At 45.4% G+C, this 25,098-nt stretch overlaps 1 protein-coding gene and 2 pseudogenes across 1 annotated transcript; 2 read left to right on the top strand and 1 right to left on the bottom strand.

Annotated features, from left to right (window-relative positions):
• Positions 1-5,461: 5,461 nt before the first annotated feature.
• LOC137362631 (histone H3-like) lies at positions 5,462-5,872 on the bottom strand (annotated as a pseudogene).
• A 6,312-nt stretch (positions 5,873-12,184) lies between these two features.
• LOC137362632 (uncharacterized) lies at positions 12,185-20,328 on the top strand (annotated as a pseudogene).
• Positions 20,329-21,439: 1,111 nt separating this feature from the next.
• LOC137362633 (histone H3-like) lies at positions 21,440-21,850 on the top strand. Its single transcript, XM_068026983.1, has one exon. It carries the CDS (start codon positions 21,440-21,442, stop codon positions 21,848-21,850), a length of 411 nt encoding a protein of 136 aa, XP_067883084.1.
• Positions 21,851-25,098: the final 3,248 nt, after the last annotated feature.

Below are 25,098 nucleotides of genomic sequence, written 5' to 3' on the forward strand. Positions count from 1 at the left end.
ACTTTTCAGAAACAGACAGGTAACAAGAAGAAAGAAAGACACAACCTCAAAGACCAGAGTATGAGGGTTACAGAGTAAAACCCATGCTCGTTTATCAGGAATTGCCATGTACAGAATTAAAAACCTCTCATTCACACTAGAAACTTACAGGTACCAAGGAAATCCCACACTCACACTTCAGAGACTGACAAATATTCAGAAAAAATACCGTTTTAACAGAGATTGACAGGAACAGAATTAAGCACACCATCAAGATAAACAAATGGCAGATTCAGCATAAATCACAAATTCCCATTGCAGAGATTGACATGCACAGAGTAAAATGAACACCTATTCCGCAGAAATTAACAATCACCCTTTAAAAGTACAGTCACAGAATAGAAACTGTCCGTTCAAGGTCGAAGCAGATTCACAGAACAAATTGAAATATACAGTGTGAACCTCCTACTCAAACACCAGAAGCTAATAGGTACACAGTAAAAAGTAAAACTGATAATGACATACCAGACACAGACAGACAGAAAAAAGCCAATATCACGTAGCAGAATCTGACAAATACAGAATAAAATGTATAGTAGCAGATCAGATATTGACAGGAAAAGCACTACCATAAAGCAACAAGTACAGAATAATGGCCATACTGACAAGTGTGATATTGATAGCTCCAACACAGAAGTCCTTGAAGCGGCCAACATCCCCAGCTTATACACACTACTGAGTCAGCGGCGCTTGAGATGGCTTGGCCATGTGAGCCGCATGGAAGATGGCAGGATCCCCAAAGACACATTGTACAGCGAGCTCGCCACTGGTATCAGACCCACCGGCCGTCCATGTCTCCGTTATAAAGACGTCTGCAAACGCGACATGAAATCGTGTGACATTGATCACAAGTCGTGGGAGTCAGTTGCCAGCATTCGCCAGAGCTGGCGGGCAGCCATAAAGACAGGGCTAAATTGTGGCGAGTCGAAGAGACTTAGTAGTTGGCAGGAAAAAAGACAGAGGCGCAAGGGGAGAGCCAACTGTGCAACAGCCCCAACAAACAAATTTCTCTGCAGCACCTGTGGAAGAGCCTGTTACTCCAGAATTGGCCTTTATAGCCACTCCAGGCGCTGCTTCACAAACCACTGACCACCTCCAGGCGCGTATCCATTGTCTCTCGAGATAAGGAGGCCCAAAAGAAGGATATTGATAGGTACAGGGAAAACGTTACACTCACCAGAGACATGCAGAAACAGAATAAAACCCACATACAGATAAAGTAACTCAGAGGTACACAGTAAAATCCACATTCACATGCCAGAAACAGACAGGGAAAGTAAAACATATCCTCACAAATCATGCACAGACAAGTACAGAGTAATAGCGGCATTCACATTACAGAGACTGACAGATGCAGGGTAAAATCCACAATCAATTACCACAAACAAAAAGGTACAGAATAAAGCAGATATTTCCTTTGCAGTAAATGACAACATGCTGGGTAAAATCCACATTCCCATATCAGAAATGAAAGGGTGAAGAGTGATCCCACATTCACTCGCCAGAATAAAGAAGGTACAGTGTAAATGAAAGCAGAAAATGCTGGAAATACTCTGCAAGTCTGGCAGCACCTATGGAGAGAGGGAGACAGTTAAAAGTTCAGAACAATGATGAACGGCCATTGACCTGAAAGGTTAACTCTGTTTCTGTCTCCACAGATGTTGGCAGGCCTGCTGAGTGTTTTACAGCATTTTCTGTTTTTTAATTTCCAGCATTCACAGTATTTTGCTTAGTATTATGTTCAATGTAAAGAGCTTTCATCTATTCCAGAAATTTACAAGTACAAAACAATGCTCATTCTCACATAACAGATAGTGAGACATTCAAAACAAAACCACTGTTCACTTCAGCAGAAACTGACAGGTACATTACAAAACCAACACTTACATACCAGAAGCTGATAGATGCATAATAAAACCCACACTCACATCAGAAGTTGGCAGGTACAGTGGAAACCCCATATGTGTTTATCAGATACAGAGAAAAACCCACAGTCACATTCCACATTCTGGGATAAAGAATAAATCCCTCACTCTCATACTATACAAAGAGGGACAGATAGTTGGACAGATCGAGATGTGTAAGAGTTTCTTCATTGTTTTTTAAATATAAACAAACAGATCATGTCTTTCAGACTGACAGATGGAGGATGACTTCCACACTCATACTGTACCAGTGATGAACAGACACAGAACGAATGCTATTCATATGCACACCTTTATGATTATTTGTAGTGTATGTTTATGGGATGTGAGCATCTCCAGGAAGGCCAGTAATAGTTGTCCATCCCTCATTGCCATTTAGAAGATAGTGTCTTGTGGCCTTCTTGCTCCCTCCAGTCTTTGTAGTGTAGGTACACCCAAAGTGGTGTTAGGTAGGGAGTTGCAGAATTTGGACTGAATGATGATGCAGGAATGGTGTTATTTTTCCAAGCCAGGATGACATATGAACTGGTGATGACATTGCAGGTGGTCATGTTCTCATACGTTTCCTGCCCATGTTCTACTTTGTAGCAGATGTCGTGGGTTTGGCAGGTGCTGTTTCATGGTGCTTCCTCTGGTTGATGCAGTACGTCTTGTAGATGGTACACACTGTGCACTGGTGGTGGAGGGAGTAAATGGTTAAGCTGGTGAATGGTAAGCCAATCAAGCCTACTGCTTTGTCCTGGATGGTATAGGGTTTCTTGAGTATTGTTAGAGGTGCATACATCCAGGCAAGTGGGGAGTAATCCATCAGACCTCTGACTTGTGGCTTGTCAGTGGTGGAAAGTCTTTAAGGAGTTTGGACGTGAGTTACTAACCACAGAGTTTCCGGCTTCTGAGCAGCTCTGGAAGCCATAGTGGTAATATGGCAGGAAAAGTGTAAATCCTGCAGTCATTTCCCATAAAGTAACATGCACAGAATAATGGGCAGATGAAACAAGATAATGACAGGCCGAGGACACAAGCCACAATCACTAATCATAGGCTTGTGGACACAGAATAAAACCCACAATCACATACCAGTAACTGAGAGATGCATCGTAAAAGCCACATTCATATGTCAGGAACAGAAAGGGAAAGTAAAAACACTTGCTGACAAATCTGACGCAGACAGACACAGAGTAATAGCAACATTCACATTCCAGATACTGACAGATATAGAGCAAAAGCTCCAATCAATTACAAGAAACAAACAGGTACAGAATAAAATACATACTTGCTTTGTAGTAACTGACAGATACAGAATAAAATCCACATTCACATCTCAGAAACTGACAGGTGAAGAGTAAAAGACACAGTCACATGTCACAAACTGACAGATACAGGGTGATCTCACATTCACTTGTCAGAATATAAAAGGTAAAGAATAAAAATCTTTCTTCCAGACCAGAAACTGAGAGGCACAGAATAAAGGAGCGCCTTTCATTGCAGTAACTGACCAGAACAGAGGAAAATCCATATTCACATGTCAGAAACTGACAGGAACAGAAAGAACACACACTCACATACCAGAAATTGGCACACAGAATAAAATTCACACGCGCATTTCAGAAATTAACTTTACAGATGAAAATCCACGATCATACAGCAGAAAGTGAGATGTACAATTAAACCCAGCTTCTGACACGTGAGGCAAACACACACAGAGTAAAAACAATGCTCATGTCACATACCAGAAGCAGGCAGATGCAGATCACAACCCACACTCACATATCAGATACTGGCAGTTATCGTGTGAAATAACTCTTAATGATCACTGACAGGGATATGATACACTCCACATTCATTCATCAGAAACTTACAGATACAGATAATAAACAGGACTTACATAAAACAGATTGGCAGGAACAGGTTAAAACATACCATCATATATAGATGTCTGATAGGTACAGAATACAGTCGAGGCCTCCAAACCAGAGACTGACATGTCGAGTGAATACCAGACTCACCTGTCATCAATTAACATGTGCAGTGTGAAGCTATACAAACATATTACTGACGAACAAGTACAGAGGCAAAATCAAACAACCTTCCATAGCAGAAACTGACAGGTACAGATTAAACTCCAAATTTGCATATCGGACACTAACAAAGAGAAAGGCCCAGACTTCCATAAGTTTAGTTTCAATAATTAATAAGTACATTATTTAGAAACCCCGGTTGTGTCGGAACCCTCAGTCTCACTCTTTAACACCTCACACTGAAAATCCACACTCCTCTTTTGTCTCCCACGAATCGGGACCAATTTATAATGCGAGATGCGTTTTTTCTAACATTGATCTGAAATGTATCCGGTTGCAGAATGTTGTGAATGAGACTTTTTGCCTGGCGGTTACAGACTGTTTTAAAACAGGACAGAGAATGAAGCCGAATAGATGTCGGATTGTAAAAGCGAATCTGGAACTTGTGAGAAAATGTGAAATAATACAATATGGGGGATATTTTTACATCCCTGTCGTAAGGCTATATGATCTATTAACGTGATCTGCAGTGAAGCCGCTCCTTGTTTTACAAATCTGTTAGCAGGCTTTTCAAATTTGAAAAAGAAGCTGTTTGGAGTCTGCCAATCCTGAGCGGTTATTTTCCGCCCTATTAACGTGATGCCTCCGGATTGGTGAACGAAGCAACTATCTGATTGGTAACATGAACAACACAATGAGAAGCTGCACAGAGTGACCAATCACCAGTGTACTCACTATCATTCATCCAGAAGGGATAAGTGGACGGATTTGATCATTCTTCCTGAACTGTTTTGTAATGTAGTTTTTACAGATTTTTATGATGAAAGATTTTTTTTTGGAGGGGGCGGGTGGGGTGTTAATGTTTGGAAGAGGGAAAACCGGTGGTAACCCTCAGTCCAAAGCCAAGTCTCACTCCTCTCCGTCTGGACTGCAGTTCCCGGTTGTTCGTGTTCACTGGCTCCCGAGAAATAGGGAACGATGCTGAGCGTGTGGGAGCCGGAGCTCCGGTCTATCTGGCTGCTGTGCTCGAGTATCTGACAGATGGAATCGTCGAACTAGCCGGCAACGCGGCCCGGGACAACAAGAAGATGCGCATCATCCCCAGACACCTCCAGCTGGCCCAAAGGCTCTTTTCAGAGCCACCCACTTTATCTGTGAAAGGGCTGGTTCCTGTCTGAGAGACGGCAATTTTATAATGCAAGCGCTGCTTTGTGTTGGTATGATTCGGGATTTAGCCGCTTGCCTCTGGAGATATTTGTCAGGCATTTTAACAATTCCAGCGTTTCTGCGCAAATAAAGCTTTTGTTTAGTCCTAAGCTGCTCGCCCCTCCAATAAAATGATCTGTGCACATTGGTTTCGCTGCTCTGGACCACATTTCTCTGCTGCAGAGATCGCAGCTCTTTGTTTTGCCGATTTGGTGGCTCTTAAAAGAGCCGTTGTGTTATTTAATGCCAAACTCAGTTCGAGGCAGGGTGAGTTTAGGCGCGCTCCCCGCGGATACGGCGGGCCAGCTGGATGTCTTTGGGCATGATGGTGACTCGCTTGGCGTGGATGCCGCACAGTTTGGTGTCCTCAAAGAGCCCCACCAGGTAAGCCTCGCTGGCCTCCTGCAGGGCCATGACGGCCGAGCTCTGGAAGCGCAGGTCTGTCTTTCAGTCCTGCGCGATCTCCCGCACCAGGCGCTGGAAGGGCAGTTTGCGGATGAGCAGCTCGGTGGATTTCTGGTAGCGGCGGATCTCCCGCAGAGCCACAGTGCCGGGTCTGTAACAGTGAGGCTTCTTCACTCCGCCCATGGCTGGAGCGCTCTTGCGGGCCGCTTTGGTAGCCAGCTGCTTGCGGGGAGCTTTCCCTCCGGTCGATTTGCGCGCTGTCTGCTTTGTTCTGGCCATTGTGGTGGAAGATGTGGAACAAAGACACTGTAAATGTTGAGGCTGCTCAGGGACTGTCTATTTAAGACAGTAGAGGGACCGCCCTAGTGTTGTGATTGGATGCAGCCCCGTCCATCAGTCAAGTTTGAAACCAGCTCTGGGAAATAAAAGGGCGGCGGGAAATGCTGCGCCCCAATTGGTTGAACTGTAACTGAAATGTAATCGAACTCAAAAAGCCCGCCAATTTCAGATAGCAAAACAAGGCAAAGATTTTAAAATAAAACTAATTTTGCGGGATCAATTATGAAATCTGACTCCTTGCAGCTTCATTTATTTCGTCCGAGATCCCACACTGTCTTCCAACTCGGTTTGACTCGGCCCTCACGAATACATTATCACTTGCAGCCGTTTCATTCATGACGCGCTGAATCAACATGGAAAAGAAACATACAGTAAAACAACGCGACAGAGTTGGGTATCCTGGTACATGAATCACAAAATGTTAGTATGCACGGACAACATGAGTTTAGGAAGAGAAATGGAATGATGTCAGTTATTGCAAGGGGAATGGACTATTAAAGTAAGGAAGATTTGCTACAGTTGTCCAGGTTATTGGTGAGACTGTATCTGTAATACTGTGTACAGTTTTGGTCTCCTTACTGATGAAAGCACAGAAATTGCATTTGAAGCAGTTCAGAGAAGGTTCACCCGACTGATCGCTGGGATGACGGGGTTATCTTCTGGGAAATGGTTGAACCGGTTGGCCTGTACCCATTGGAGTTAAGGAGAATGAGAAGTGATCTCATTGAAATCCATAAGATCTTGAGAGCACTTGGCAGGGTGGATACTGAGAGGATGTTTCCCCTTATGAGAGAGACTCGAACCAGGAATACAAGGATCCTTGCTAAAAGTGAAAGACACAGGAAGCATCTGTAAAGTGTGTAGATTAAACCAATTAGGATAATCGGAACAATTCGGAACCTAATATGGTAAAATAAAGGGTGATAGGGGATATCATCGATACACTTAGCAAGGGGTGAACAGAACATTTTTGGCACACTTAGAAGGAGAAGATAGACTATGGTCAACACAGCAAGAGAAGAAGAAGGAGAGAAGTCCATGTCCCAGCAAGCTCAGAAGCAAGAACCAGTACTGAGTGTTACTGTATACTTATTGCTGTTGCTAAGGATTGACTTTGTGCATCTTAGTTAAGCCTAATAAACTCTCTGACTTGATCACGGAACTTGACTCTGTACATTGTTGGTCCATCTTGGTCCGGAATCTCAAGGTGAGACGGGTTGGATATTCTCTGTCTCACCTCTGTTCAGGTAACATCTACCTGAAACTTACAGCTCTTTACTATTCACATACATTTCTTTGTATTTTGTCCTCCTCAAACTTCCAAATTATGGTCCTTTGAAAGCAATGTTGTTTATAAAGGTTGCTGTGTCAGCCGACTGCATACTTCTTCGCATTAAAAATACATCAGTTCACTACGACACTCTGTCTCCTATCCTTTAGCCAACTACCATCTCAGCATACCAGTATCAATTTTTAACATGAACTTCTATTTTCTGTGTAACTCTGTTATGTACTACTTGATCGAATGCCTTTTAAAAAGCAGATATCCAATATCGATCCAACTACCTTCAGCAAAGTCAACCCCAAGAATTCAATCAGGTTAGTCGCACATGATTTGTCCTAAGCAAATCGGTATTGCATGTCGCTTATTAACTCATCATTCTTCAAGTTGAAGTTCATTTGATCCTTGACACTTGTCTCCAATTGTTTTCGACCACTGATGGACTGTCGTCACCAGCTTTCTCCTTCCCATTTCCAGAACAGGACTGTAACATTTGCACTGTTTCAGGCAACTGGAACTACTTCAGTATCCAAACATTATCGTCAGGATTTCTGTTATCTCCCTCAGCAATCTGGGATGCTTTCTATCTGGACTCATTAACGTGAAGTGATCCCAATCTATTGAGAACCTCCTTTCTGTCTATTTTCATTCTATCCAATATCTCTGTATCCCTTCTCTACCGGGACATTAACTTCATCCTTGCTTTTGTGAACAGACATATAACGCACTCATTCATTTCCTTTTCCAACACAAGGAGATTTCCGTTCTTTATCCCTAAAAGCTCCGCAATTTCTTGCACTATCATTTTGCATTTTTGTATATTTATCAATAATTTTTATTCTCTCTGCTGTTACTCATTAATATTTTCTTATAATCTCTTGCAAACATTTTTCTTTTTATCCCTGCACTCTCACTATTCTGCCTGGTTGGAATCATGGTGATGTCGAGGATATGGGATATTTGTATCAATCACTGCCATTATTATTTAAGTGTTTGGCGCTGCAAACAATCTTTGAGTCATATTGATCAAAAGCAAATTATTGGTAAGGTGTGTGAGGCTGAGACTGGAAGGTTGTCTGAATAAGGCAGGACAGCGGGTGCAGGGGCGGCTCCTCATTTGGCTAAAACACTCTGGTAGAAGTGTAAGAGTGAGTCCGAGTATTTCCAGGATGAAGGATAAACATCTGATAGTCTCTGTTTAATATCAACGGAGTGAAACTCTTGGTCACGGAAATGATACCTGAAAGGCCTTGTGCTGTCAATCTGCCGTGTGTATGTGGGGGGGGAAGGATGGAGTGGAAGAGCCTCTGTATTTCTCCAGTACTGAATTACTCTGGGTTGGATGTTTAATCAGTTTCTAACTCTGCCTGTTGGGTGAGTAGGCGACAGAAACGATACCAGTTCCCATCCCTGTGTGACTGTCACTCCTTCTGTTGTGTGTGTGCAAGATTAAACCCTGAGTCCCTCTATCCAGCTCTGGCTGCTATATCTGGAAAGATGCTGAGTCTTTCAGTAGTTGATCTGCTCAAACCGAGTTCAAGGCCTGAGTGGTGAACAGAATTTCACATTAATTGTGTGAATAATACGATGATTGAACAGCAGGTTATGATCGACTGGACCAAAGGCTGGAAAAATTCCTGTCCATAAATCTTTCAACAGGGAGTTCGATGATCTGCTGGTTCCGAGTGTTTCAGGGAAACAGGAGTAGAAATCGGCAGCTGAGCCCTGAAAATTCACAGCAAAGACTGTGTACATGAGGACATTTAACAACCAGGAGCTGAAACTCTGGGACGGGCTCTATTGTCACTGTGTTTGTGTGCCCGGTATAATCGCGGCAGCTCCGTGTCTCTCTTGTTTAGAATGAAACAATGAAGATCGCCATTCGGTATTACTCACATTGACAGCGGGTTTCATTCCAGTTAGACAAACCTTTGCTGGCTGAAATGAATTCTACAAGGTCCCAGCAAACACACCGACTTCCTCCTTCCTCCTATGTTTCTGTCGGATTGTTTTGAGAGGAGGGTCTCAAGAATAACAAACACCCTGCAGGGAGAGACGGCAATTTGAACATCTAAATAGGATCAACTCCCGGCTTTCTAGGTTATAAATTCACTCCACCCCACCCCACTCTCCCTCCACCAATCCCCACCCTTCCTCCACCCTAACCCCATGTTCAGTTTCATTGTTCACACATTGATGAGGGTGAAATGGGGAAAGTTCCCATTTATTTTCGTTGCAGAGAGCTGCGCACGCGCGGTATAGCCCCGCCCACTGGAGACGTCATCATGAGGAGAAGAGCGCATGCTCCCCCAACACTGGTTCTGAGCGTCATTCAGTGAGTGAGCGGAAGATTGTTTAAATCAGCTGCGAATGGAGACATCCGGGTCCCGGGGTAAGTGAACAAACAACATCTGCTTCCAGCAGCAACACCAGGTTTGGGAGCGAGTCTGCAGATGTGTTCAGAGATTAACATTGAATAGCGGGGAAGTTCAGCGGGAGTTGGGGACAGTGTGGAATGTACACTGGAGCCCTGGATCCCCGAGTCCAACCCGAGCGGGACCCGAGCACATGTGTCCGCCTCGGCTCGGGCCCAGCTTGCCGCTCCGGCTTTCGGGCTCGGGTCCAGTTCGGGTCGGGTCGGACACACTCGGTCAGTCTCTGCTGGTCAGTATTGAAATTTAAAAAAAACTGACCGGAGCTGGGAGTCCGGGTCGGAATTGAGTCTGCGCAGTGAGCCAGTGCCGGCACTGTCATCACGCATGCGCTGCACCTTTTTTTGGTTGGGTGTCAGGAAGGGTTGTGTCGGGTCCGCTGTTGTTCGGTCGGGTTCTTGGTGTGTGTGTCGACAGGAGTCCTGACAGTGAACAGTTTAATTTTTTTTATATAAATACTGTATATTTTATAATCATTTTACGATAATTATTCATTCAGGACCTTCCTGTTCTCTGCATTTCAGCTGCTCACTGGATAAACTTGCCGCAAGTATTTCAACCTGTAAAGCAGTAGTTTACATAATGTATAGTGATATTTACTGAGCCTTCTGGCAATCGTTGTGTTTATATTAAGCAATACAGATACTGGTACAGTGTGGAAACAACTCCATGGGTTTCTATTTAACTCGTGACCAAACAATCACTGACATTGTGCTCCAATCATCATCTTTTTAACAATCTTTCAACCGGCTGAAACAGATTGTTTATCTGACAGTGCCACAAAAACTTACAAAGATGTCAAAAGATAGATGGACACTCTGAAAGCTTTGGAGGTTTGAGATTCATCCATGACATCAAATAATCTAGGCTAAGAATATTTTTCTTTAAAAAAAGTGATAGGTCACGTCATGTAAAATTGTATTAAATGTCAATGCTGGAAATTGATCAACATGCTTTGTCAATGGTAACATATATGTTTTGTTTTGATTTGTCGGCTATTCGAGGTGCTGGCTATTATGTGTTTGCTGATCAACCAGAAGTCTTCAATCAAACATTAATGTAGATCTGCAGTACTGCAGACCAATTATCAGACAGCACTGGGAATATGCAGTACTGTAGACTAATGATCAGACAGCACCTGGAATCTGCAGTACTGTAGACTAATGATCAGACAGCACCGGGAATCTGCAGTACTGTGGACTAATGATTAGACAGCACTGGGAATCTGCAGCACTGTAAACTAATGATCAGACAGCACTGGGAATCTGCAGTACTGTCGACTAATGATCAGACAGCACCGGGAATCTGCAGTACTGTAGACTAATGATCAGACAGCACCGGGAATCTGCAGTACTGTAGACTAGTGATCAGACAGCACCGGGAATCTGCAGTACTGTAGACTAATGATCAGACAGCACCTCTTTACCCTCTCTCGTGCAGTTACATCATTTCTGTAATGAGGTGACCAGAACTGCACACAGTTTCAGGAATGTGAGGGTACGGTTCAATCTCTATCTTTCTGTATCCAGGATGTGTCCCTCTTGTGAGATTGATATAGTGTCTTTCAATCTGATCGTGGATGTGCTTTTGAATTGAGATTGATGTACCTAACTTGCAGCAGGACAGAATTGGAATGCATTGGACACAATGTCTGTCTCTTCTGCTTTGTTTGACTGCTGGATTGAAAATGTGTCTCTGAACTTGGGATCAGTGAGAGTTTGACTACTTCTGCTCCATGTGACTCTGGAATTAACTGATGGCCTCTAGGAGTGATAGCATACCAACTCTGTGTTGCAAGGAGCTGACTGCGCATTTCCTTGTACCTGGGAATCATCACATTCATTCTGTTCCCTTGAAGTATTTGCCTACAGAAAGGAAGAACAACATATCTTGGAACTGAAGATCAGTTGAGGTGGAAGCTAGAAAAGAGATTCATGTAACATTTCAATCCATAATCATTATTACTAACCGCAAATACTCACCAGAAATACAAAGAATGTCAGTGTCTGATTTCACTGCAGATCTCAGCATCTGCTGACCAGGTGTTTTGGCCGATTTACAACAATTTAGTGACATCCAGAAACAAGGCAACATCTGCACTGCTCCAAGATTGGGATAACCTGAGGGATGTTTGTACAGATCAGGTTTCTATTTCCATCTGACATGATAACATAAGAACCTAAGAAGTAGGAGCAGGAGTAGGCCATTCAGCCTCTCGAGTCTGATCCGCCATTCAATGAGATCATGGCTGATCTGATCCTGGATTCAGCTCCATTATCCTGCCTGCTCCCCGAACAAATTACTCCCATGGAGATCAAAAGTTTAACTCATCCTTGAATATATTTAACAACCCAGCCTCCAGTGCTCTCTGAGGTAGAGAATTCCAAAGATGACTGACGCTTTGAGAGAAGAAATTCCTCCTTACCACCGTCTAAAATGGGAGACTCCTTATTCTGAAACTGTGCAGCCTGGATCTTGATTCAACTATTCACTGTACACTCACAGTAAACAGCGTGAAACAGGAGTTAAACCACGAACATGCATCACAGAACTGAGGCGAGAAACAGCAAAGATTTTCAACAGCAGCTTATTCACGTTCTGTCTCACTTACCCACTGCAGAAACACAGGCCGAGAAAGGCCTCTCCATTCCGCCGCTCACTCCATGTTGCGGGATCAGTTCATCCTCCACATTGCCTCTCACAAACAGCCCGCGACTCCCCCTGAACTTGCTCCGGAGTCAATGGCCATCTCTGATCCAGACTGCGGACAGGGTCCCAAAGCAATGTGCTGCTGGAAGCAGATTGCTGTTTCTGCCTTACCCCGAGGCCGTAATATCTCCATTCCCTCTGTTAAAAACTAACTCTTTCCGCTCACTGAGTAAATGGCATTCAACGGATTTGCTGGCGGAGGGGAGCGCGCATTGCGCTCGTTCGCTCATTCACAATCACTGGTGGGGGCGGTGCTGTACCGCGCATGCGCCTCATTCGGCAATGGTTTGAAAAACAAAAAACAATCGGATCTTTCTCCAGTTCAGTTTTATCTGATTTTGAGCAATGGAACCGGGACTGTGGGCAAAATTAGAGAAGGTTTCCAGCTGGGAGATTACCCTTTTACCACGCTCAACTTAATAGAACATAGAACATAGAACATACAGCACAGAACAGGCCCTTCGGCCCACAATGTTGTGCCGATCCTTTGTCCTCTGTCAAGGACAATTTAATCTATACCCCATCATTCTCCTTTATCCATATACCTATCCAAAAGCCTTTTGAAAGTCCCTAAAGTTTCTGACTCAACAACTTCCCCGGGCAAGGCATTCCATGCCTCGACCACTCTCTGGGTAAAGAACCTTCCCCTGACATCCCCCTTATATCTCCCACCCTTCACCTTAAATTTATGACCCCTTGTAACGCTTTGCTCCACCCGGGGAAAAAGTTTCTGACTGTCTACCCTATCTATTCCCCTGATCATCTTATAAACCTCTATCATGTCACCCCTCATCCTTCTCCGTTCTAATGAGAAGAGGCCTAGAATGTTCAGCCTTTCCTCGTAAGACTTATTCTCCATTCCAGGCAACATCCTGGTAAATCTCCTCTGCACCCTCTCCAAGGCTTCCACATCCTTCCTAAAATGAGGCGACCAGAACTGCACACAGTACTCCAAATGAGGCCTTACCAAGGTCCTGTACAGCTGCATCATCACCTCACGGCTCTTAAATTCAATCCCTCTGCTAATGAACGCTAACACCCCATATGCCTTCTTCACAGCCCTATCCACTTGAGTTGCAACTTTCAATGATCTATGCACATAGACCCCAAGGTCTCTCTGCTCCTCCACATGCCCAAGAACCCTACCGTTAACCCAGTATTTTGCATTCATGTTTGTCCTTCCAAAATGGACGACCTCACACTTTTCAGGGTTAAACTCCATCTGCCACTTTTCAGCCCAGCACTGCAACCTATCCAAGTCCCTTTGCAGACGACAATAGCCCTCCTCGGTATCCACAACTCCACCAACCTTTGTATCATCTGCAAATTTACTGACCCACCCTTCGACTTCCTCATCCAAGTCGTTAATAAAAATCACAAACAGGAGAGGACCCATAACTGATCCCTGCGGCACGCCACTGGTAACTGGGCTCCAGGCTGAGTATTTACCATCTAAGACCACTCTCTGCCTTCTATCAGTTAGCCAATTCTTAATCCAACTGGCCACATTCCCCACTATCCCATGCCTCCTGACTTTCTCCATAAGTCTACCATGGGGGACCTTATCAAATGCCTTACTAAAATCCATGTACACCACATCCACTGGTTTACCCTCATCCACTTGCTTGGTCACCTGCTCAAAGAATTCAATCAGGCTTGTGAGGCAAGACCTACCCCTCACAAAACCGTGCTGACTGTCCCGAATCAAGCAGTGTCTTTCCAGATGCTCAGAAATCCTATCCCTCAGCACCTTTTCCATCAACTTGCCTACCACCGAAGTAAGACTAACTGGCCTGTAATTCCCAGGGTTGTTCCTATTCCCTTTCTTGAACAGGGGCACAACATTTGCCACCCTCCAATCACCTGGTACCACCCCCGTCAGCAGAGAAGATGAAAAGATCATTGCCAGCGGCTCTGCAATTTCATCCCTTGCTTCCCATAACATCCTTGGATATACCCCGTCAGGCCCGGGAGACTTGTCTATCTTCAAGTTATTCAAAAACCCCAACACATCTTCCCTCCTAACGAGCACTTCCTCGAGCTTACCAGTCTGCTTCCCACCGTCCTCTTCAGTAATACACCCCTTCTCATTCGTAAATACCGAAGAGAAGTACTCATTCAAAACCTCACTTATCTCTTCCGGCTCAACACACAGTCTCCCGCTATTGTCCTTGACCGGACCTACGGTCCCCCTAGTCATCCTCATATTTCTGACATACGCGTAAAAGGCCTTGGGGTTTTCTTTTATCCTACCCGCCAAGCATTTTTCATGCCCTCTCTTAGCTCTCCTAATCCCTTTCTTCAGATCCTTCCTGGCCATCTTGTATCCCTCCAGAGCTATGCCTGCGCCCTTTTTCCTCAACTTTATATACGCATCCTTCTTCTTCCTAACAAGACTCTCAACCTCTCTTGTCAACCACGGTTCCCTCACATGACCATCCCTTCCCTGTCTGACAGGGACATGCTTATCAATGGCCCCTACTATCTGCTCCTTGAAAAAGTTCCACATTTCGACCGTGCCCTTCCCTGCCAGCATATGCTCCCAACTTATGCTCCTCAGTTCCTGCCTGACAGCATCATATCTACCCTTCCCCCAATTGTAAACCTTGCCCTGTTGCACATACCTATCCCTCTCCATTACCACAGTGAATGCTACAGAATTGTGATCACTATCTCCAAAGTGCTCGCCCACCAACAGCTCTATCACTTGCCCTGGTTCATTACCTAGTACCAAATCCAATATTGCCTCCCCTCTGGTCGGGCAGTCTACATACTGAGTCAGAAAAGCTTCCTGGACATACTGCACAAACACTACCCCATCCAAACTATTCGATCTAAAGAGTTGCCAATCAATATTTGGGAAGTTGAAATCCCCCATAATTACTACCCTGTGACTTCTGCTCCTTTCCAAAATCTGTTTCCCAATCTGCTCTTCCACCTCCCTGCTGCTATTGGGGGGCCTATAGAAAACTCCCATCAAGGTAACTGCTCCTTTCCTGTTCCTGACCTCAACCCACAGTGCCTCAGTCGGCAGATCCTCCTCGAAAATTCTTTCAGCAGTTGTTACACTATTTCTAACTAACAATGCCACCCCCCCACCTCTTTTACCACCATTCCTAATCTTATGAAAACATCTATAACCAGGTACCTCCAAAAACCATTCCTCCCCCTCACCTATCCACGTTTCAGTGATGGCCACAACATCGTAGTCCCAAGTGCCCATCCACGCCTTCAATTCACTCACCTTATTCCTGATGCTTCTTGCGTTGAAGTATACGCACTTTAACCCTTCTCCGTGCCCATCTGTCCTCTGCGACAGTGCTACCTTCCCCAATACCTCACTACACTCTTTGTCTTTCTGAGTGGACCCACTGGTCCCTGGATTACAAGTCCGGTTCCCATCCCCCTCCCAAACTAGTTTAAACCCTCCCGAACAGTACTAGCAAACCTCCCTCCCAGGATATTGGTGCCCCTCTGGTTCAGATGCAGCCCGTCCTGTTTGAACAGGTCCCATCTTCCCCAGAATGCAGTCCAATTATCCAAGAACTGGAAGCCCTCCCTCCTACACCGTTCCTGCAGCCACGTGTTCAGCTGTGCTCTCTCCCTATTCCTAGCCTCACTATCACGTGGCGCCGGCAACAAACCAGAGATAACAACTCTGTCCGTCCGAGCTTTCAGCTTCCAGCCTAACTCCCTAAACTCACTTCTAACATCTGTGCCACCCTTCCTTCCTACGTCGTTGGTGCCAATGTGCACCACGACCTCTGGCTGCTCCCCCTCCCCTTTAAGGATCCTGAAGACGCGATCACAAACATCACGGACCCTGGCACCAGGGAGGCAACAAACCATCCGTGCGTCTCGCCTGCGCCCACAGAACCGCCTGTCCGTACTCCTCACCATCGAGTCCCCGATGACTAGTGCTCTCCCATTCTCCCTCCTTCCCTTCTGAGCCACAGTGCAGGACCCCGTGCCAGAAGCCCGGTCACTGCAGCCTGCCCCCGATAGGCCGTCCCCCCCAACAGTATCTAAAACTGTATACTTGTTGTTGAGGGGAACGACCACAGGAGATCCCTGCACTGACCTCTTCCCACCTCTAACTGTTACCCAGCTGCCTTTGATTTGTGGAGTAGCGACCTCCGTGTAGCTTCTATCTATCAACCCCTCAGCTTCCCGAATGATCCTCAGTTCATCCAGCTCCAGCTCCAATTCCCTAACACGGTCTGATAGGAGCTGGAGACGGATGCACTTCCAGCAGGTGAAGTCGGCAGGGCCACCGGAGGTTTCCCTCACCTCGAACATTCTGCAGGAGGAGCAATACACTACACTGGCTGCCATTTCTTTTATTCAATTACCCCTTAGTTAAGTAAGTTCCGCCGGGAACTTGAGATCATTCTCTGCAATATGTTTGTTGTTCATTCGCTCGAATTCTCAAAGTGATCCTCCGAGGGAGTCGATGTGTTTGCAGGAATGGCGCAGGAGTCAATTTCTGACAGTTACAGTCACAGATCAATTTAATCAGATTGAAACTGTCTGTCACTGAGAGTCAGAGCGAAGGGTTTGAGCTGAAAGATTACAGAGAGTTCAACAGGGCAGAGAAAGTTACACTTGGGACATTGTATGCCTCACTCTCTGACACTTTCCCGGACTGTGAGATTAATAATGTGTCCTCCTCTGTCACCATATCAGTGAGAGATGAGATTGTAACGTCTGTTTCCCCAGGCGTATCTTTCGAGATAAAAACGAATCTTACATTTCAGTCGACAGCTCAATAATTACAGGCGACTCAGTCTAACCTCAGTAGTGGGAAAATTATTGAAATCTATTCTGAGAGAAAAGATAAACTGTCACTTAGAAAGGCACATACAAACTGAATTGAATTTTAAAAAGGATCATAGATGAGGGTAGTGCAGTTGATGGATTCTACATGAATTTTAGCTTTTGACAAGGTCCCAAAATACAGAATCTTTAAAAAATAAAATCTCTTGGGATCCAGGGAAATGCAGCAAGGTGGATGCAAAACTGGCTCAGTGGCAGGAATTGTTGAAGGCTGCTTTTGAGACTTGGAGGGCTGTTTCCAGTGGTTTTCCCCAGGGCTCAGTAATGGGTCCCCTGTTTTGTTGATGATCTATACAAACAATTTGGACATAAATGTTGAGGGACACGATCAAGACGTTTGCAGACGACACCAATATTGGCCGTGTGGTTGATAGCGAGGAGGATTGCTGTGGACCGGAGGAAGATGTTTGTGGTAGGGTCAGAAGGGCAGAAAAGTGGCAAATAGAATGCAATCCGGAGAAGTGTGACGTGATGCCCTTGGGGAGGTCAAACAATGCAAAGGAATACACGATTAATGGGAAAATACTGAGAGGAGCAGAGGAGGTGAGGGACCTTCTGGTAAATGTCCACGGATCCCTGAAGGTAACAGAGTAGGGCGGTAATATGGTTAAGAAGACATATGGAATCCTTTCCTTTATTGGCCGAGTTATAGAATATAAGAGGAGGAAGGGTATGCTGGAACTTTATCATCATTGGTTAGGCAAGAACTTGAGTTATGTGTGCAGTTCTGGTCACGTCATTACAGAAAGGATGTAACTGCACTCGAGAGAGTACAGAGGAGATTTACGAGCATGTTGCCGGGACTGAAAAATGCAGCTCTGAGGAAAGATTGAATAGACTGTGGTTGTTCTCCTTGGAACAGAGAAGGCTGACGGGAGATCTGATTGAAATGTATAAAATGCTGAAGGGCCTGGATAGAGTGGAGCTGAAGGGTCTATTTACCTCAGCATTGAGATCAAAACCTGTCCTGGGAACTCTACATTTTTCGAACAGTTCGGCATGAGAATGTGTCGATGTGAATATTGTGTAAGAGAGAGTGTATTAAAGGGGCAGGCGGGTTAGTCTAATGTCACTGTGTTTGTGGGTCAAGACTCATCGCCGGATTTCCGAGTCCCCCTTGTGTCAAGTAACAAGATTTTCCAGTCAAAGAAGCACATTGCTCCCCTTCTCATTCCCAAAGTGGGAATTCAGTGTAGTTTCTTTGTTGATTTCAAGATTTCAGTCAAAATGTAGAGAACACGTCAGCTATCGGGGGAGAGAGCGCCATCAGTGCAGCAATAAAACGGTTTTCAGTCAAAAATGGAGTCTTTACTTCAAGTGCAAACCTTTCGACAGCAAGCATTCTGATGTCAGAGACAGGAAGGATCTAGTCTGGGACTCTGCAGTACCCGAATTTCAGTGGAATTGGAGAGTTTAGGGCCAGAGAGAAACACAGAGAGGCAGCAGGAGCCGGGAGCTGACAGCAGGTTGTCTCCGCCTCCGTCCGCTCACTGCCTTTAAGTTGCTCAGTGCCGCCATGACCGGCTTCATTTCTGACCCAGTTCCTACTGACAGAGAGAATTTGTGCAGAGTCCTGGACATGAACGATACAGCAGCCGGCGAAACGGCTCCTCCAGCCGCCGCCGCTCAAGTCAAGACACCCAAGAAGAAGAAAGCGGCTCCCCGGAACAATTCAGCCGGTCCCACGTTGAGCGAGAAGATCCTCAAGATTGTGGCGTATTGCTCCGATCACAGCGGGACCTCACTGCCCTCCATAAAGAAGGCTCTGGGTAGGAGCGGTGTGGATGTGGGTAAGTTCAGGACCCAAATCAAGCAAAGTATCAGGAGGAATGTGAACAAAGGCTCCCTGGTGCAGAACAGCGGTACGGGCGCCTCCGGCTCCTTGAGAATCCCTAAGCAGGGAACCAAGGGAAATGTGGGAAAGAAAGTGAAGTCAGGAGCAGCCAAAAAACCTTCAGTGAAGAAAACAGCTGGCAAGAAAGTGACAGCAAAGAAATCAGCAGCCAAGAAATTACCAGTCAAGGAACTAGCAGCCAAGAAATCGGCATCGAAGAAAGCAGCAGGCAAGAAAGTGGCCAGCAAGAAGGCGGCAACGCCAATGAAATCCCCAGCGAAGAAAGCAGCGCTTCCGAAAAAGTCTCCTGTGAAGAAGGCCAAAACACCAAGAGTGCCACGGGCGGAAAGGCACTCAAGAAAGTTCAATCATCAAGGGGCAAGACCAAACCGAAAGCAGCAAAGGCTCAGAAAGCAGCCCCTGGAAAGAAGTGAAACTGCACGGGAAACTTGTAGACATCTGAACCCAAGGGCTCTTTTCAGAGCCACCCACATCTCTCAGGAAAGAGCTGATGCCCCGATCAAATGATCCCTGTCCCGCCGCCGTGTGCACATTTCACATAGAAATGATGGGAAGTAAATGCAGGATCCCTGGTGACTCACTGACATACACTACACTCAGCCCTTCCCCTACACTCTGTAACAAAACAGAGGGATGTCCCGGCCTCACTGTAACTGGGGATATGTTCGGTACAGTCTCAGTTCATGCTCGTTTCACTAATTCAGAGTGAGAGGGTCTAACACAGGAATACTGGCGAGAAACCCCGAATCACAACTCAAACCCCAATACATGAGTTTCTCTAATTCAGCTGGGGTAAGGTGTTAGTAAACTGATCAATCCGTCTGGGAGGGGAGGTGTGTGGAAACGGGTTGACTTGTGATCGGAAGCACTGTACCTAGGCGGATATATGATCACTTTTAATTGTTATAGATCCTTATCTAAAAGCTCCGGGTTTCTGTTATCATTGACGAGAAAGGCCGCGTCTGGATGTTTTGTGCTGAGCTCTGTTGTTGAGCAATGTTTTTTTTTTGAATTGGCGGTTCGAGCAAGTGGGAGGCGGCGCTGGAGGATGAAAGACATTTCTCTGCTCTGTCTGTCACTCAGTTTCCACTCCGCCCCGCCTCTCACTCTCTGTCCCTTTTTCAGTCAGGTCCGGGCGGGCTGTATAAAAAAGGCAGCAGAAACAGCTCGTTTCTCATTCAGCAGTGATTTGACTGAAGAAGCGTCATGTCTGGAAGAGGTAAAGGAGGCAAAGGATTGGGCAAAGGCGGAGCAAAGCCCGGCACCGCAAAGTGCTTCGTGAAAACATCCAGGGCATCACCAAGCCAGCAATCCGCCGCCTGGCTCGCCGTGGTGGAGTGAAGCGCATCTCGGGTTTGATCTGTGAGAGACGCGCGGGGTGCTGAAGGTTTTCCTTGAGAATGTAATCAGAGATGCGGTCACCAACACTGAGCATGCCAAGCGCAAGACGGTCACCGCCATGGATGTGGTGTACGCTCTGAAACGCCAGGGCCGCACTCTCTTTGGATTCGGCGGCTAAACAAATCCACCCTTTCTACCAAACGCAAAGGCTCTTCCAAGAGCCACCCAAAGACTCACAGAGAGAGCAGTGACATTGGAATTGGAATTAATAAGATCAAGTTATCTGCATATTGTTTATCTTTATCAACAACGGCTTTTATACATCATTACAGTCTCTCATTAAACTTACATATCACAGAAATTTCACTGTCTTTTTTTGTTCATTGTTTATCAAACGCATCATGAATTAAACGGTTGCATTTGATAATTTATACGTGAGGGTCTGAACTGCCGGCACGAAGCGGGATTTACTGCCGTTATAGTTAGTAATGACTGGCGCTTTATTCCCGCCAGAGACCACTATTCAAACTGTGTTGTAAGACACAGAGGGGGATCTAGGACTTTAGAATTAGAATTAGAACATTACAGCGCAGTACAGGCCCTTCGGCCCTCGATGTTGCGCCGACCCGTGAAACCTAATTCTAATTCTAATCTAATCTACACCATCTGACATACACTATTCCATTTTCATCCATATGTCTATCCAATGACCACTTGACCAATGACTAACAAATAAAGCTACAGGGAGTGAGATTTTATAATTGTTCCCGTTATATTAGGTGTCGTTTCAAAAACAATCTTTGCCTTGTTTGCTAATCTGAGATTGGCGGGCTTTTTGAAATTGATTACATTTCAGTTTCAGTTGCAGTTCAACCAATCAGGGCCCAGCATTTCCCACCGCCCTTTTCCTTCCCAGAGCTGGTTTCAAACTTGTCTGATGGACGGGGCTGCATCCAATCACAACACTAGGGCGGTCCCTCTACTGTCTTAAATAGACAGGCCCCGAGCAGCCTCAACATTTACATTGTCTTTGTTCCACATCTTCTACCATAATGGCCAGAACCAAGCAGACAGCGCGCAAATCGACCGGAGGGAAAGCTCCCCGCAAGCAGCTGGCTACCAAAGCGGCCCGCAAGAGCGCTCCAGCCACGGGCGGAGTGAAGAAGCCTCACCGTTACAGACCCGGCACTGTGGCTCTGCGGGAGATCCGCCGCCAACAGAAATCCACCGAGCTGCTCATCCGCAAACTGCCCTTCCAGCACCTGGTGCGGGAGATCGCGCAGGACTTCAAGACAGACCTGCGCTTCCAGAGCTCGGCCGTCATGGCCCTGCAGGAGGCCAGCGAGGCTTACCTGGTGGGGCTCTTTGAGGACACCAACCTGTGCGCCATCCACGCCAAGCGAGTCACCATCATGCCCAAAGACATCCAGCTGGCCCGCCGTATCCGCGGGGAGCACGCCTAAACTCACCCTGCCTCGAACTGAGTTTGGCATTAAATAACACAACGGCTCTTTTACGAGCCACCAAATCGGCAAAACAAAGAGCTGCGATCTCTGCAGCAGAGAAATGTGGGGGGGCGAGCAGTTTAGGACTAACCAAAAGCTTTATTTGCCGATCATTGTGTAAAAGCTTTCGTTTGTATATACGGTAGAATTGCTAAAATCCCTGACAAATATCACAAGAGGGAAGCCGCTAAATGCCCGAATCCAGTACGGAGAAGGCTGAGGGAAGATCTGATTGAAATGTACAACATTTTGGCGGGACTGGAGAGAGTGGAGGTGAAGAGTCTTAGCAGAGAGGTCATTGACAATGGGGCATATGTTTAAAGTGATTGGTCGAAAAATTAGAGGGAAAACGAGGATTTTATTTTCACCCAGAGGGTGGTGGGGGTCTGCCACACACTGCCTGAAAGGGTAGTTGAGGCAGAGACCCCCAACTTATTGAAAAGAAATCTGGATATGCATCTCAAGTGCTGTAATCTGCAGGGCGATGGACTGAATGCTGGAAGGTGGGATTAGAATAGGTGGGTCGTTTTTCGGCCGGCACCGACACGATGGGCTTCCCCACCGGTCTTCCCTCTTCCAGACATTTCCACAATCTGACAAACACTTTCAGGAAGACTGCTGAGAAAAGCCCACAATAGTCCCATTTATACCTTCGGGAGGAATGGTGTCGGGGGCGCTGGTGATTGGTCACTCTGCACTGGGTGTCATTGCACTCTTCATTTGGCCAATCAGAGAGCTGCCAATCCGGAGACGCCAAGGAGATGAGGGCGGAAAATAACGGCGCGAAATTGTCAGACTGCAAACGATTTCTCAAATTTGAAAAGCCCGCCAATATATTTGTAAAATACAGAGCGGTTTCAATATAGATCATCACATTTATAGGTAACTTGGTTTGACAGCAAATACTTTAAAATCTTTTTCATATTGTATTATTCCACATGTGGTAACAATTTCCAGATTCACTTTCACATTCCGCCATCTATTCGGGTTTACACTCTATCCTTTTTGAAACATTCTATAACCAGCGGACAGAAAGCCTCTTTCACAGCATTCTGTAACCATTTCAGCTCAATGTTCCTAATGATACCGCATCACTGACTATAGATTGATCCCTATTGGTGAGAGACAACAGCGGAGTGTATAATCTTAGTGTCAGGTGTCAAAGAGTGAGACTGAGGGTTCCCACACCACCGGGGTATCTAGATAATGTGCTGATTACTTATTGAGGACAAACTTGATCTCGGGATATGAGTGAGTGAGAAATGATGCCTGTGCGTGAAATCAGATTTTATTGTCGAAATACAGCAGAGGGGCCGAATATGAACGCGTCCGTGAACAAAGCTCACAAATGGTCAGTAATTAATGATCGGGACATTATTAAGTAGAGACAGGAAGATTATAGAGATAATGTTGTAGCTTTTTGAGAGACGTTGTGGGTGGCTCTTAAAGTTCGGAACTCGCATTTTATACACATCCCCAGAGCTCCATGTTCATGAAGGATGGGGTGAAAACCGTGTTCGTGATTGGCTGGTTTACAATGAAGTCAATTCTTGAGATTCTGTATTTATCTGATTGGGTATCTAAAGTAACCAATCAAATTTAGTGCTCGGCGAAGCCACAATATTTCGCCGCAGTCAGCTCATCCATTGCTTTTGCCTGTCACCTATCCACCGATATCCCTGACTTCCTCACTCCCTCTGCTACTCTCTCTTCAACTGTTTCAGTTCTGTTGGCACCAGCCCGTCACCTTTTTCATTCTGCCCGGATCATTACTCCTCACTTCAGCTTACTCACAGAAGACAAGGTGGCCGAGTGATTAAAACGATGAACAGCTAATCTGTTGTGATCTGCATGCGTGTGTTTGAATTCCATACTCCTTGTTTCTTAATGTTTAAAATAAGAGCACGGGCTTCGTGTTCCATTCGAGTGCACTGTTTCTTTCTAAACAAGACATACGGATGTGTAAAATAAACACGGTGACGGGGTTGTAGTGGAGTATTGCATCCAGTTCTGGTTATTTGAGGGTACAGAGGAGATTTATCAGAATGTGTGAAGTAGAGATGGGTTTGTTCTCCATTGGATCAACAACATTGAAACAGTTGAAGAGACAGTAGTGGAGGGAGTCAGAATGTCAGGGATATTAGTGGATAGGTGACAGGCAAGATCAGTGGACGAGCTGACTGAAAGGAGATTTACAACAAGTGTGAAACATCATGACAAGTGAGACCAGGATAAACAGTTCCCATTAGCTCATTGTACAAGGACACAGTGACAGAAATTGAGGATTTTGGGCAGGAGAATTGGGGCGAACACGGTGTGTGTGGTGATGATCTGGAACTCACTTCCCACAAGGGAGCTGGAAGTAGAGACAATCAATTATTCAAGAGATTATTGACACAGCATTTGAAGGAATTAAACTTGCAGAGCTACAGGGATCGAGCGGTGGAGTGAGTGTGACTGGATTGCACTGTGGAGAGCTGTCATGGACTCGATGGGCCAAATAGCCTCCTTCGGTGCTGTGAATAACTCTATGTTTACTATTAGTTTCTGACTGAAAACTGATCAGTTTAAAGGCTATTTTAAATCTATATTTATTCAAAAAATGATAACTTTACGGGAGACGTACATGGATGATGAGAATCATTTTATAAATTGCATTGACTTGTTCTGTTTTAAAACTGTTTTTTTTAATATTTTGTCTGTGTGCAGCTTGTACTCTGTCCCCATCAGTTCCTGGTCTGTGAGTGTAGGTTTACCTCTTTATCTTTCATTCTCTGTTATATAAGTGTGGGTCCAATCTTTACCCAGAGCGCTGTTTGTGAACAGAACTTTACCTATCTCCCTTTTTATGATTGTTCAACAAAGATCTGCACTCTTTTTGCTGACTGAGAACTCATTTATTAGTTTAAAGGACATGTCTTGTTTAACATAGATTTCATTCAAAGAAAATCGAAGCTCAGCATTGTGGGCGATGCACATGAATGATGAGAGTCTATTTGTAAGTTTTAATTTGGAAATCACATTGATAATTTTTAAGTTATAAAATGAAGCTGCATGAAGCCAGAATTGAGGTCTGCAGTTGAAGAGACAGTAGCAGAGGGATTCAGAAAGTCAGGGATATTGGTGGATAGGTGACATCAAGATCAATGGACGAGCTGACTGAAGGGACATTTACAACAAGTGTGAAACATCATGACAAGTGAGAC

Source organism: Heterodontus francisci, unplaced genomic scaffold (genome assembly GCF_036365525.1).
Source record: "Heterodontus francisci isolate sHetFra1 unplaced genomic scaffold, sHetFra1.hap1 HAP1_SCAFFOLD_452, whole genome shotgun sequence".
Taxonomy (NCBI): domain Eukaryota; kingdom Metazoa; phylum Chordata; class Chondrichthyes; order Heterodontiformes; family Heterodontidae; genus Heterodontus; species Heterodontus francisci.

What these genes read in the sequence shown, in the direction of transcription:
- LOC137362633 (XM_068026983.1), top strand. Translation starts at nt 21,440, where the DNA reads ATGGCCAGAACCAAGCAGACAGCGCGCAAATCGACCGGAGGGAAAGCT.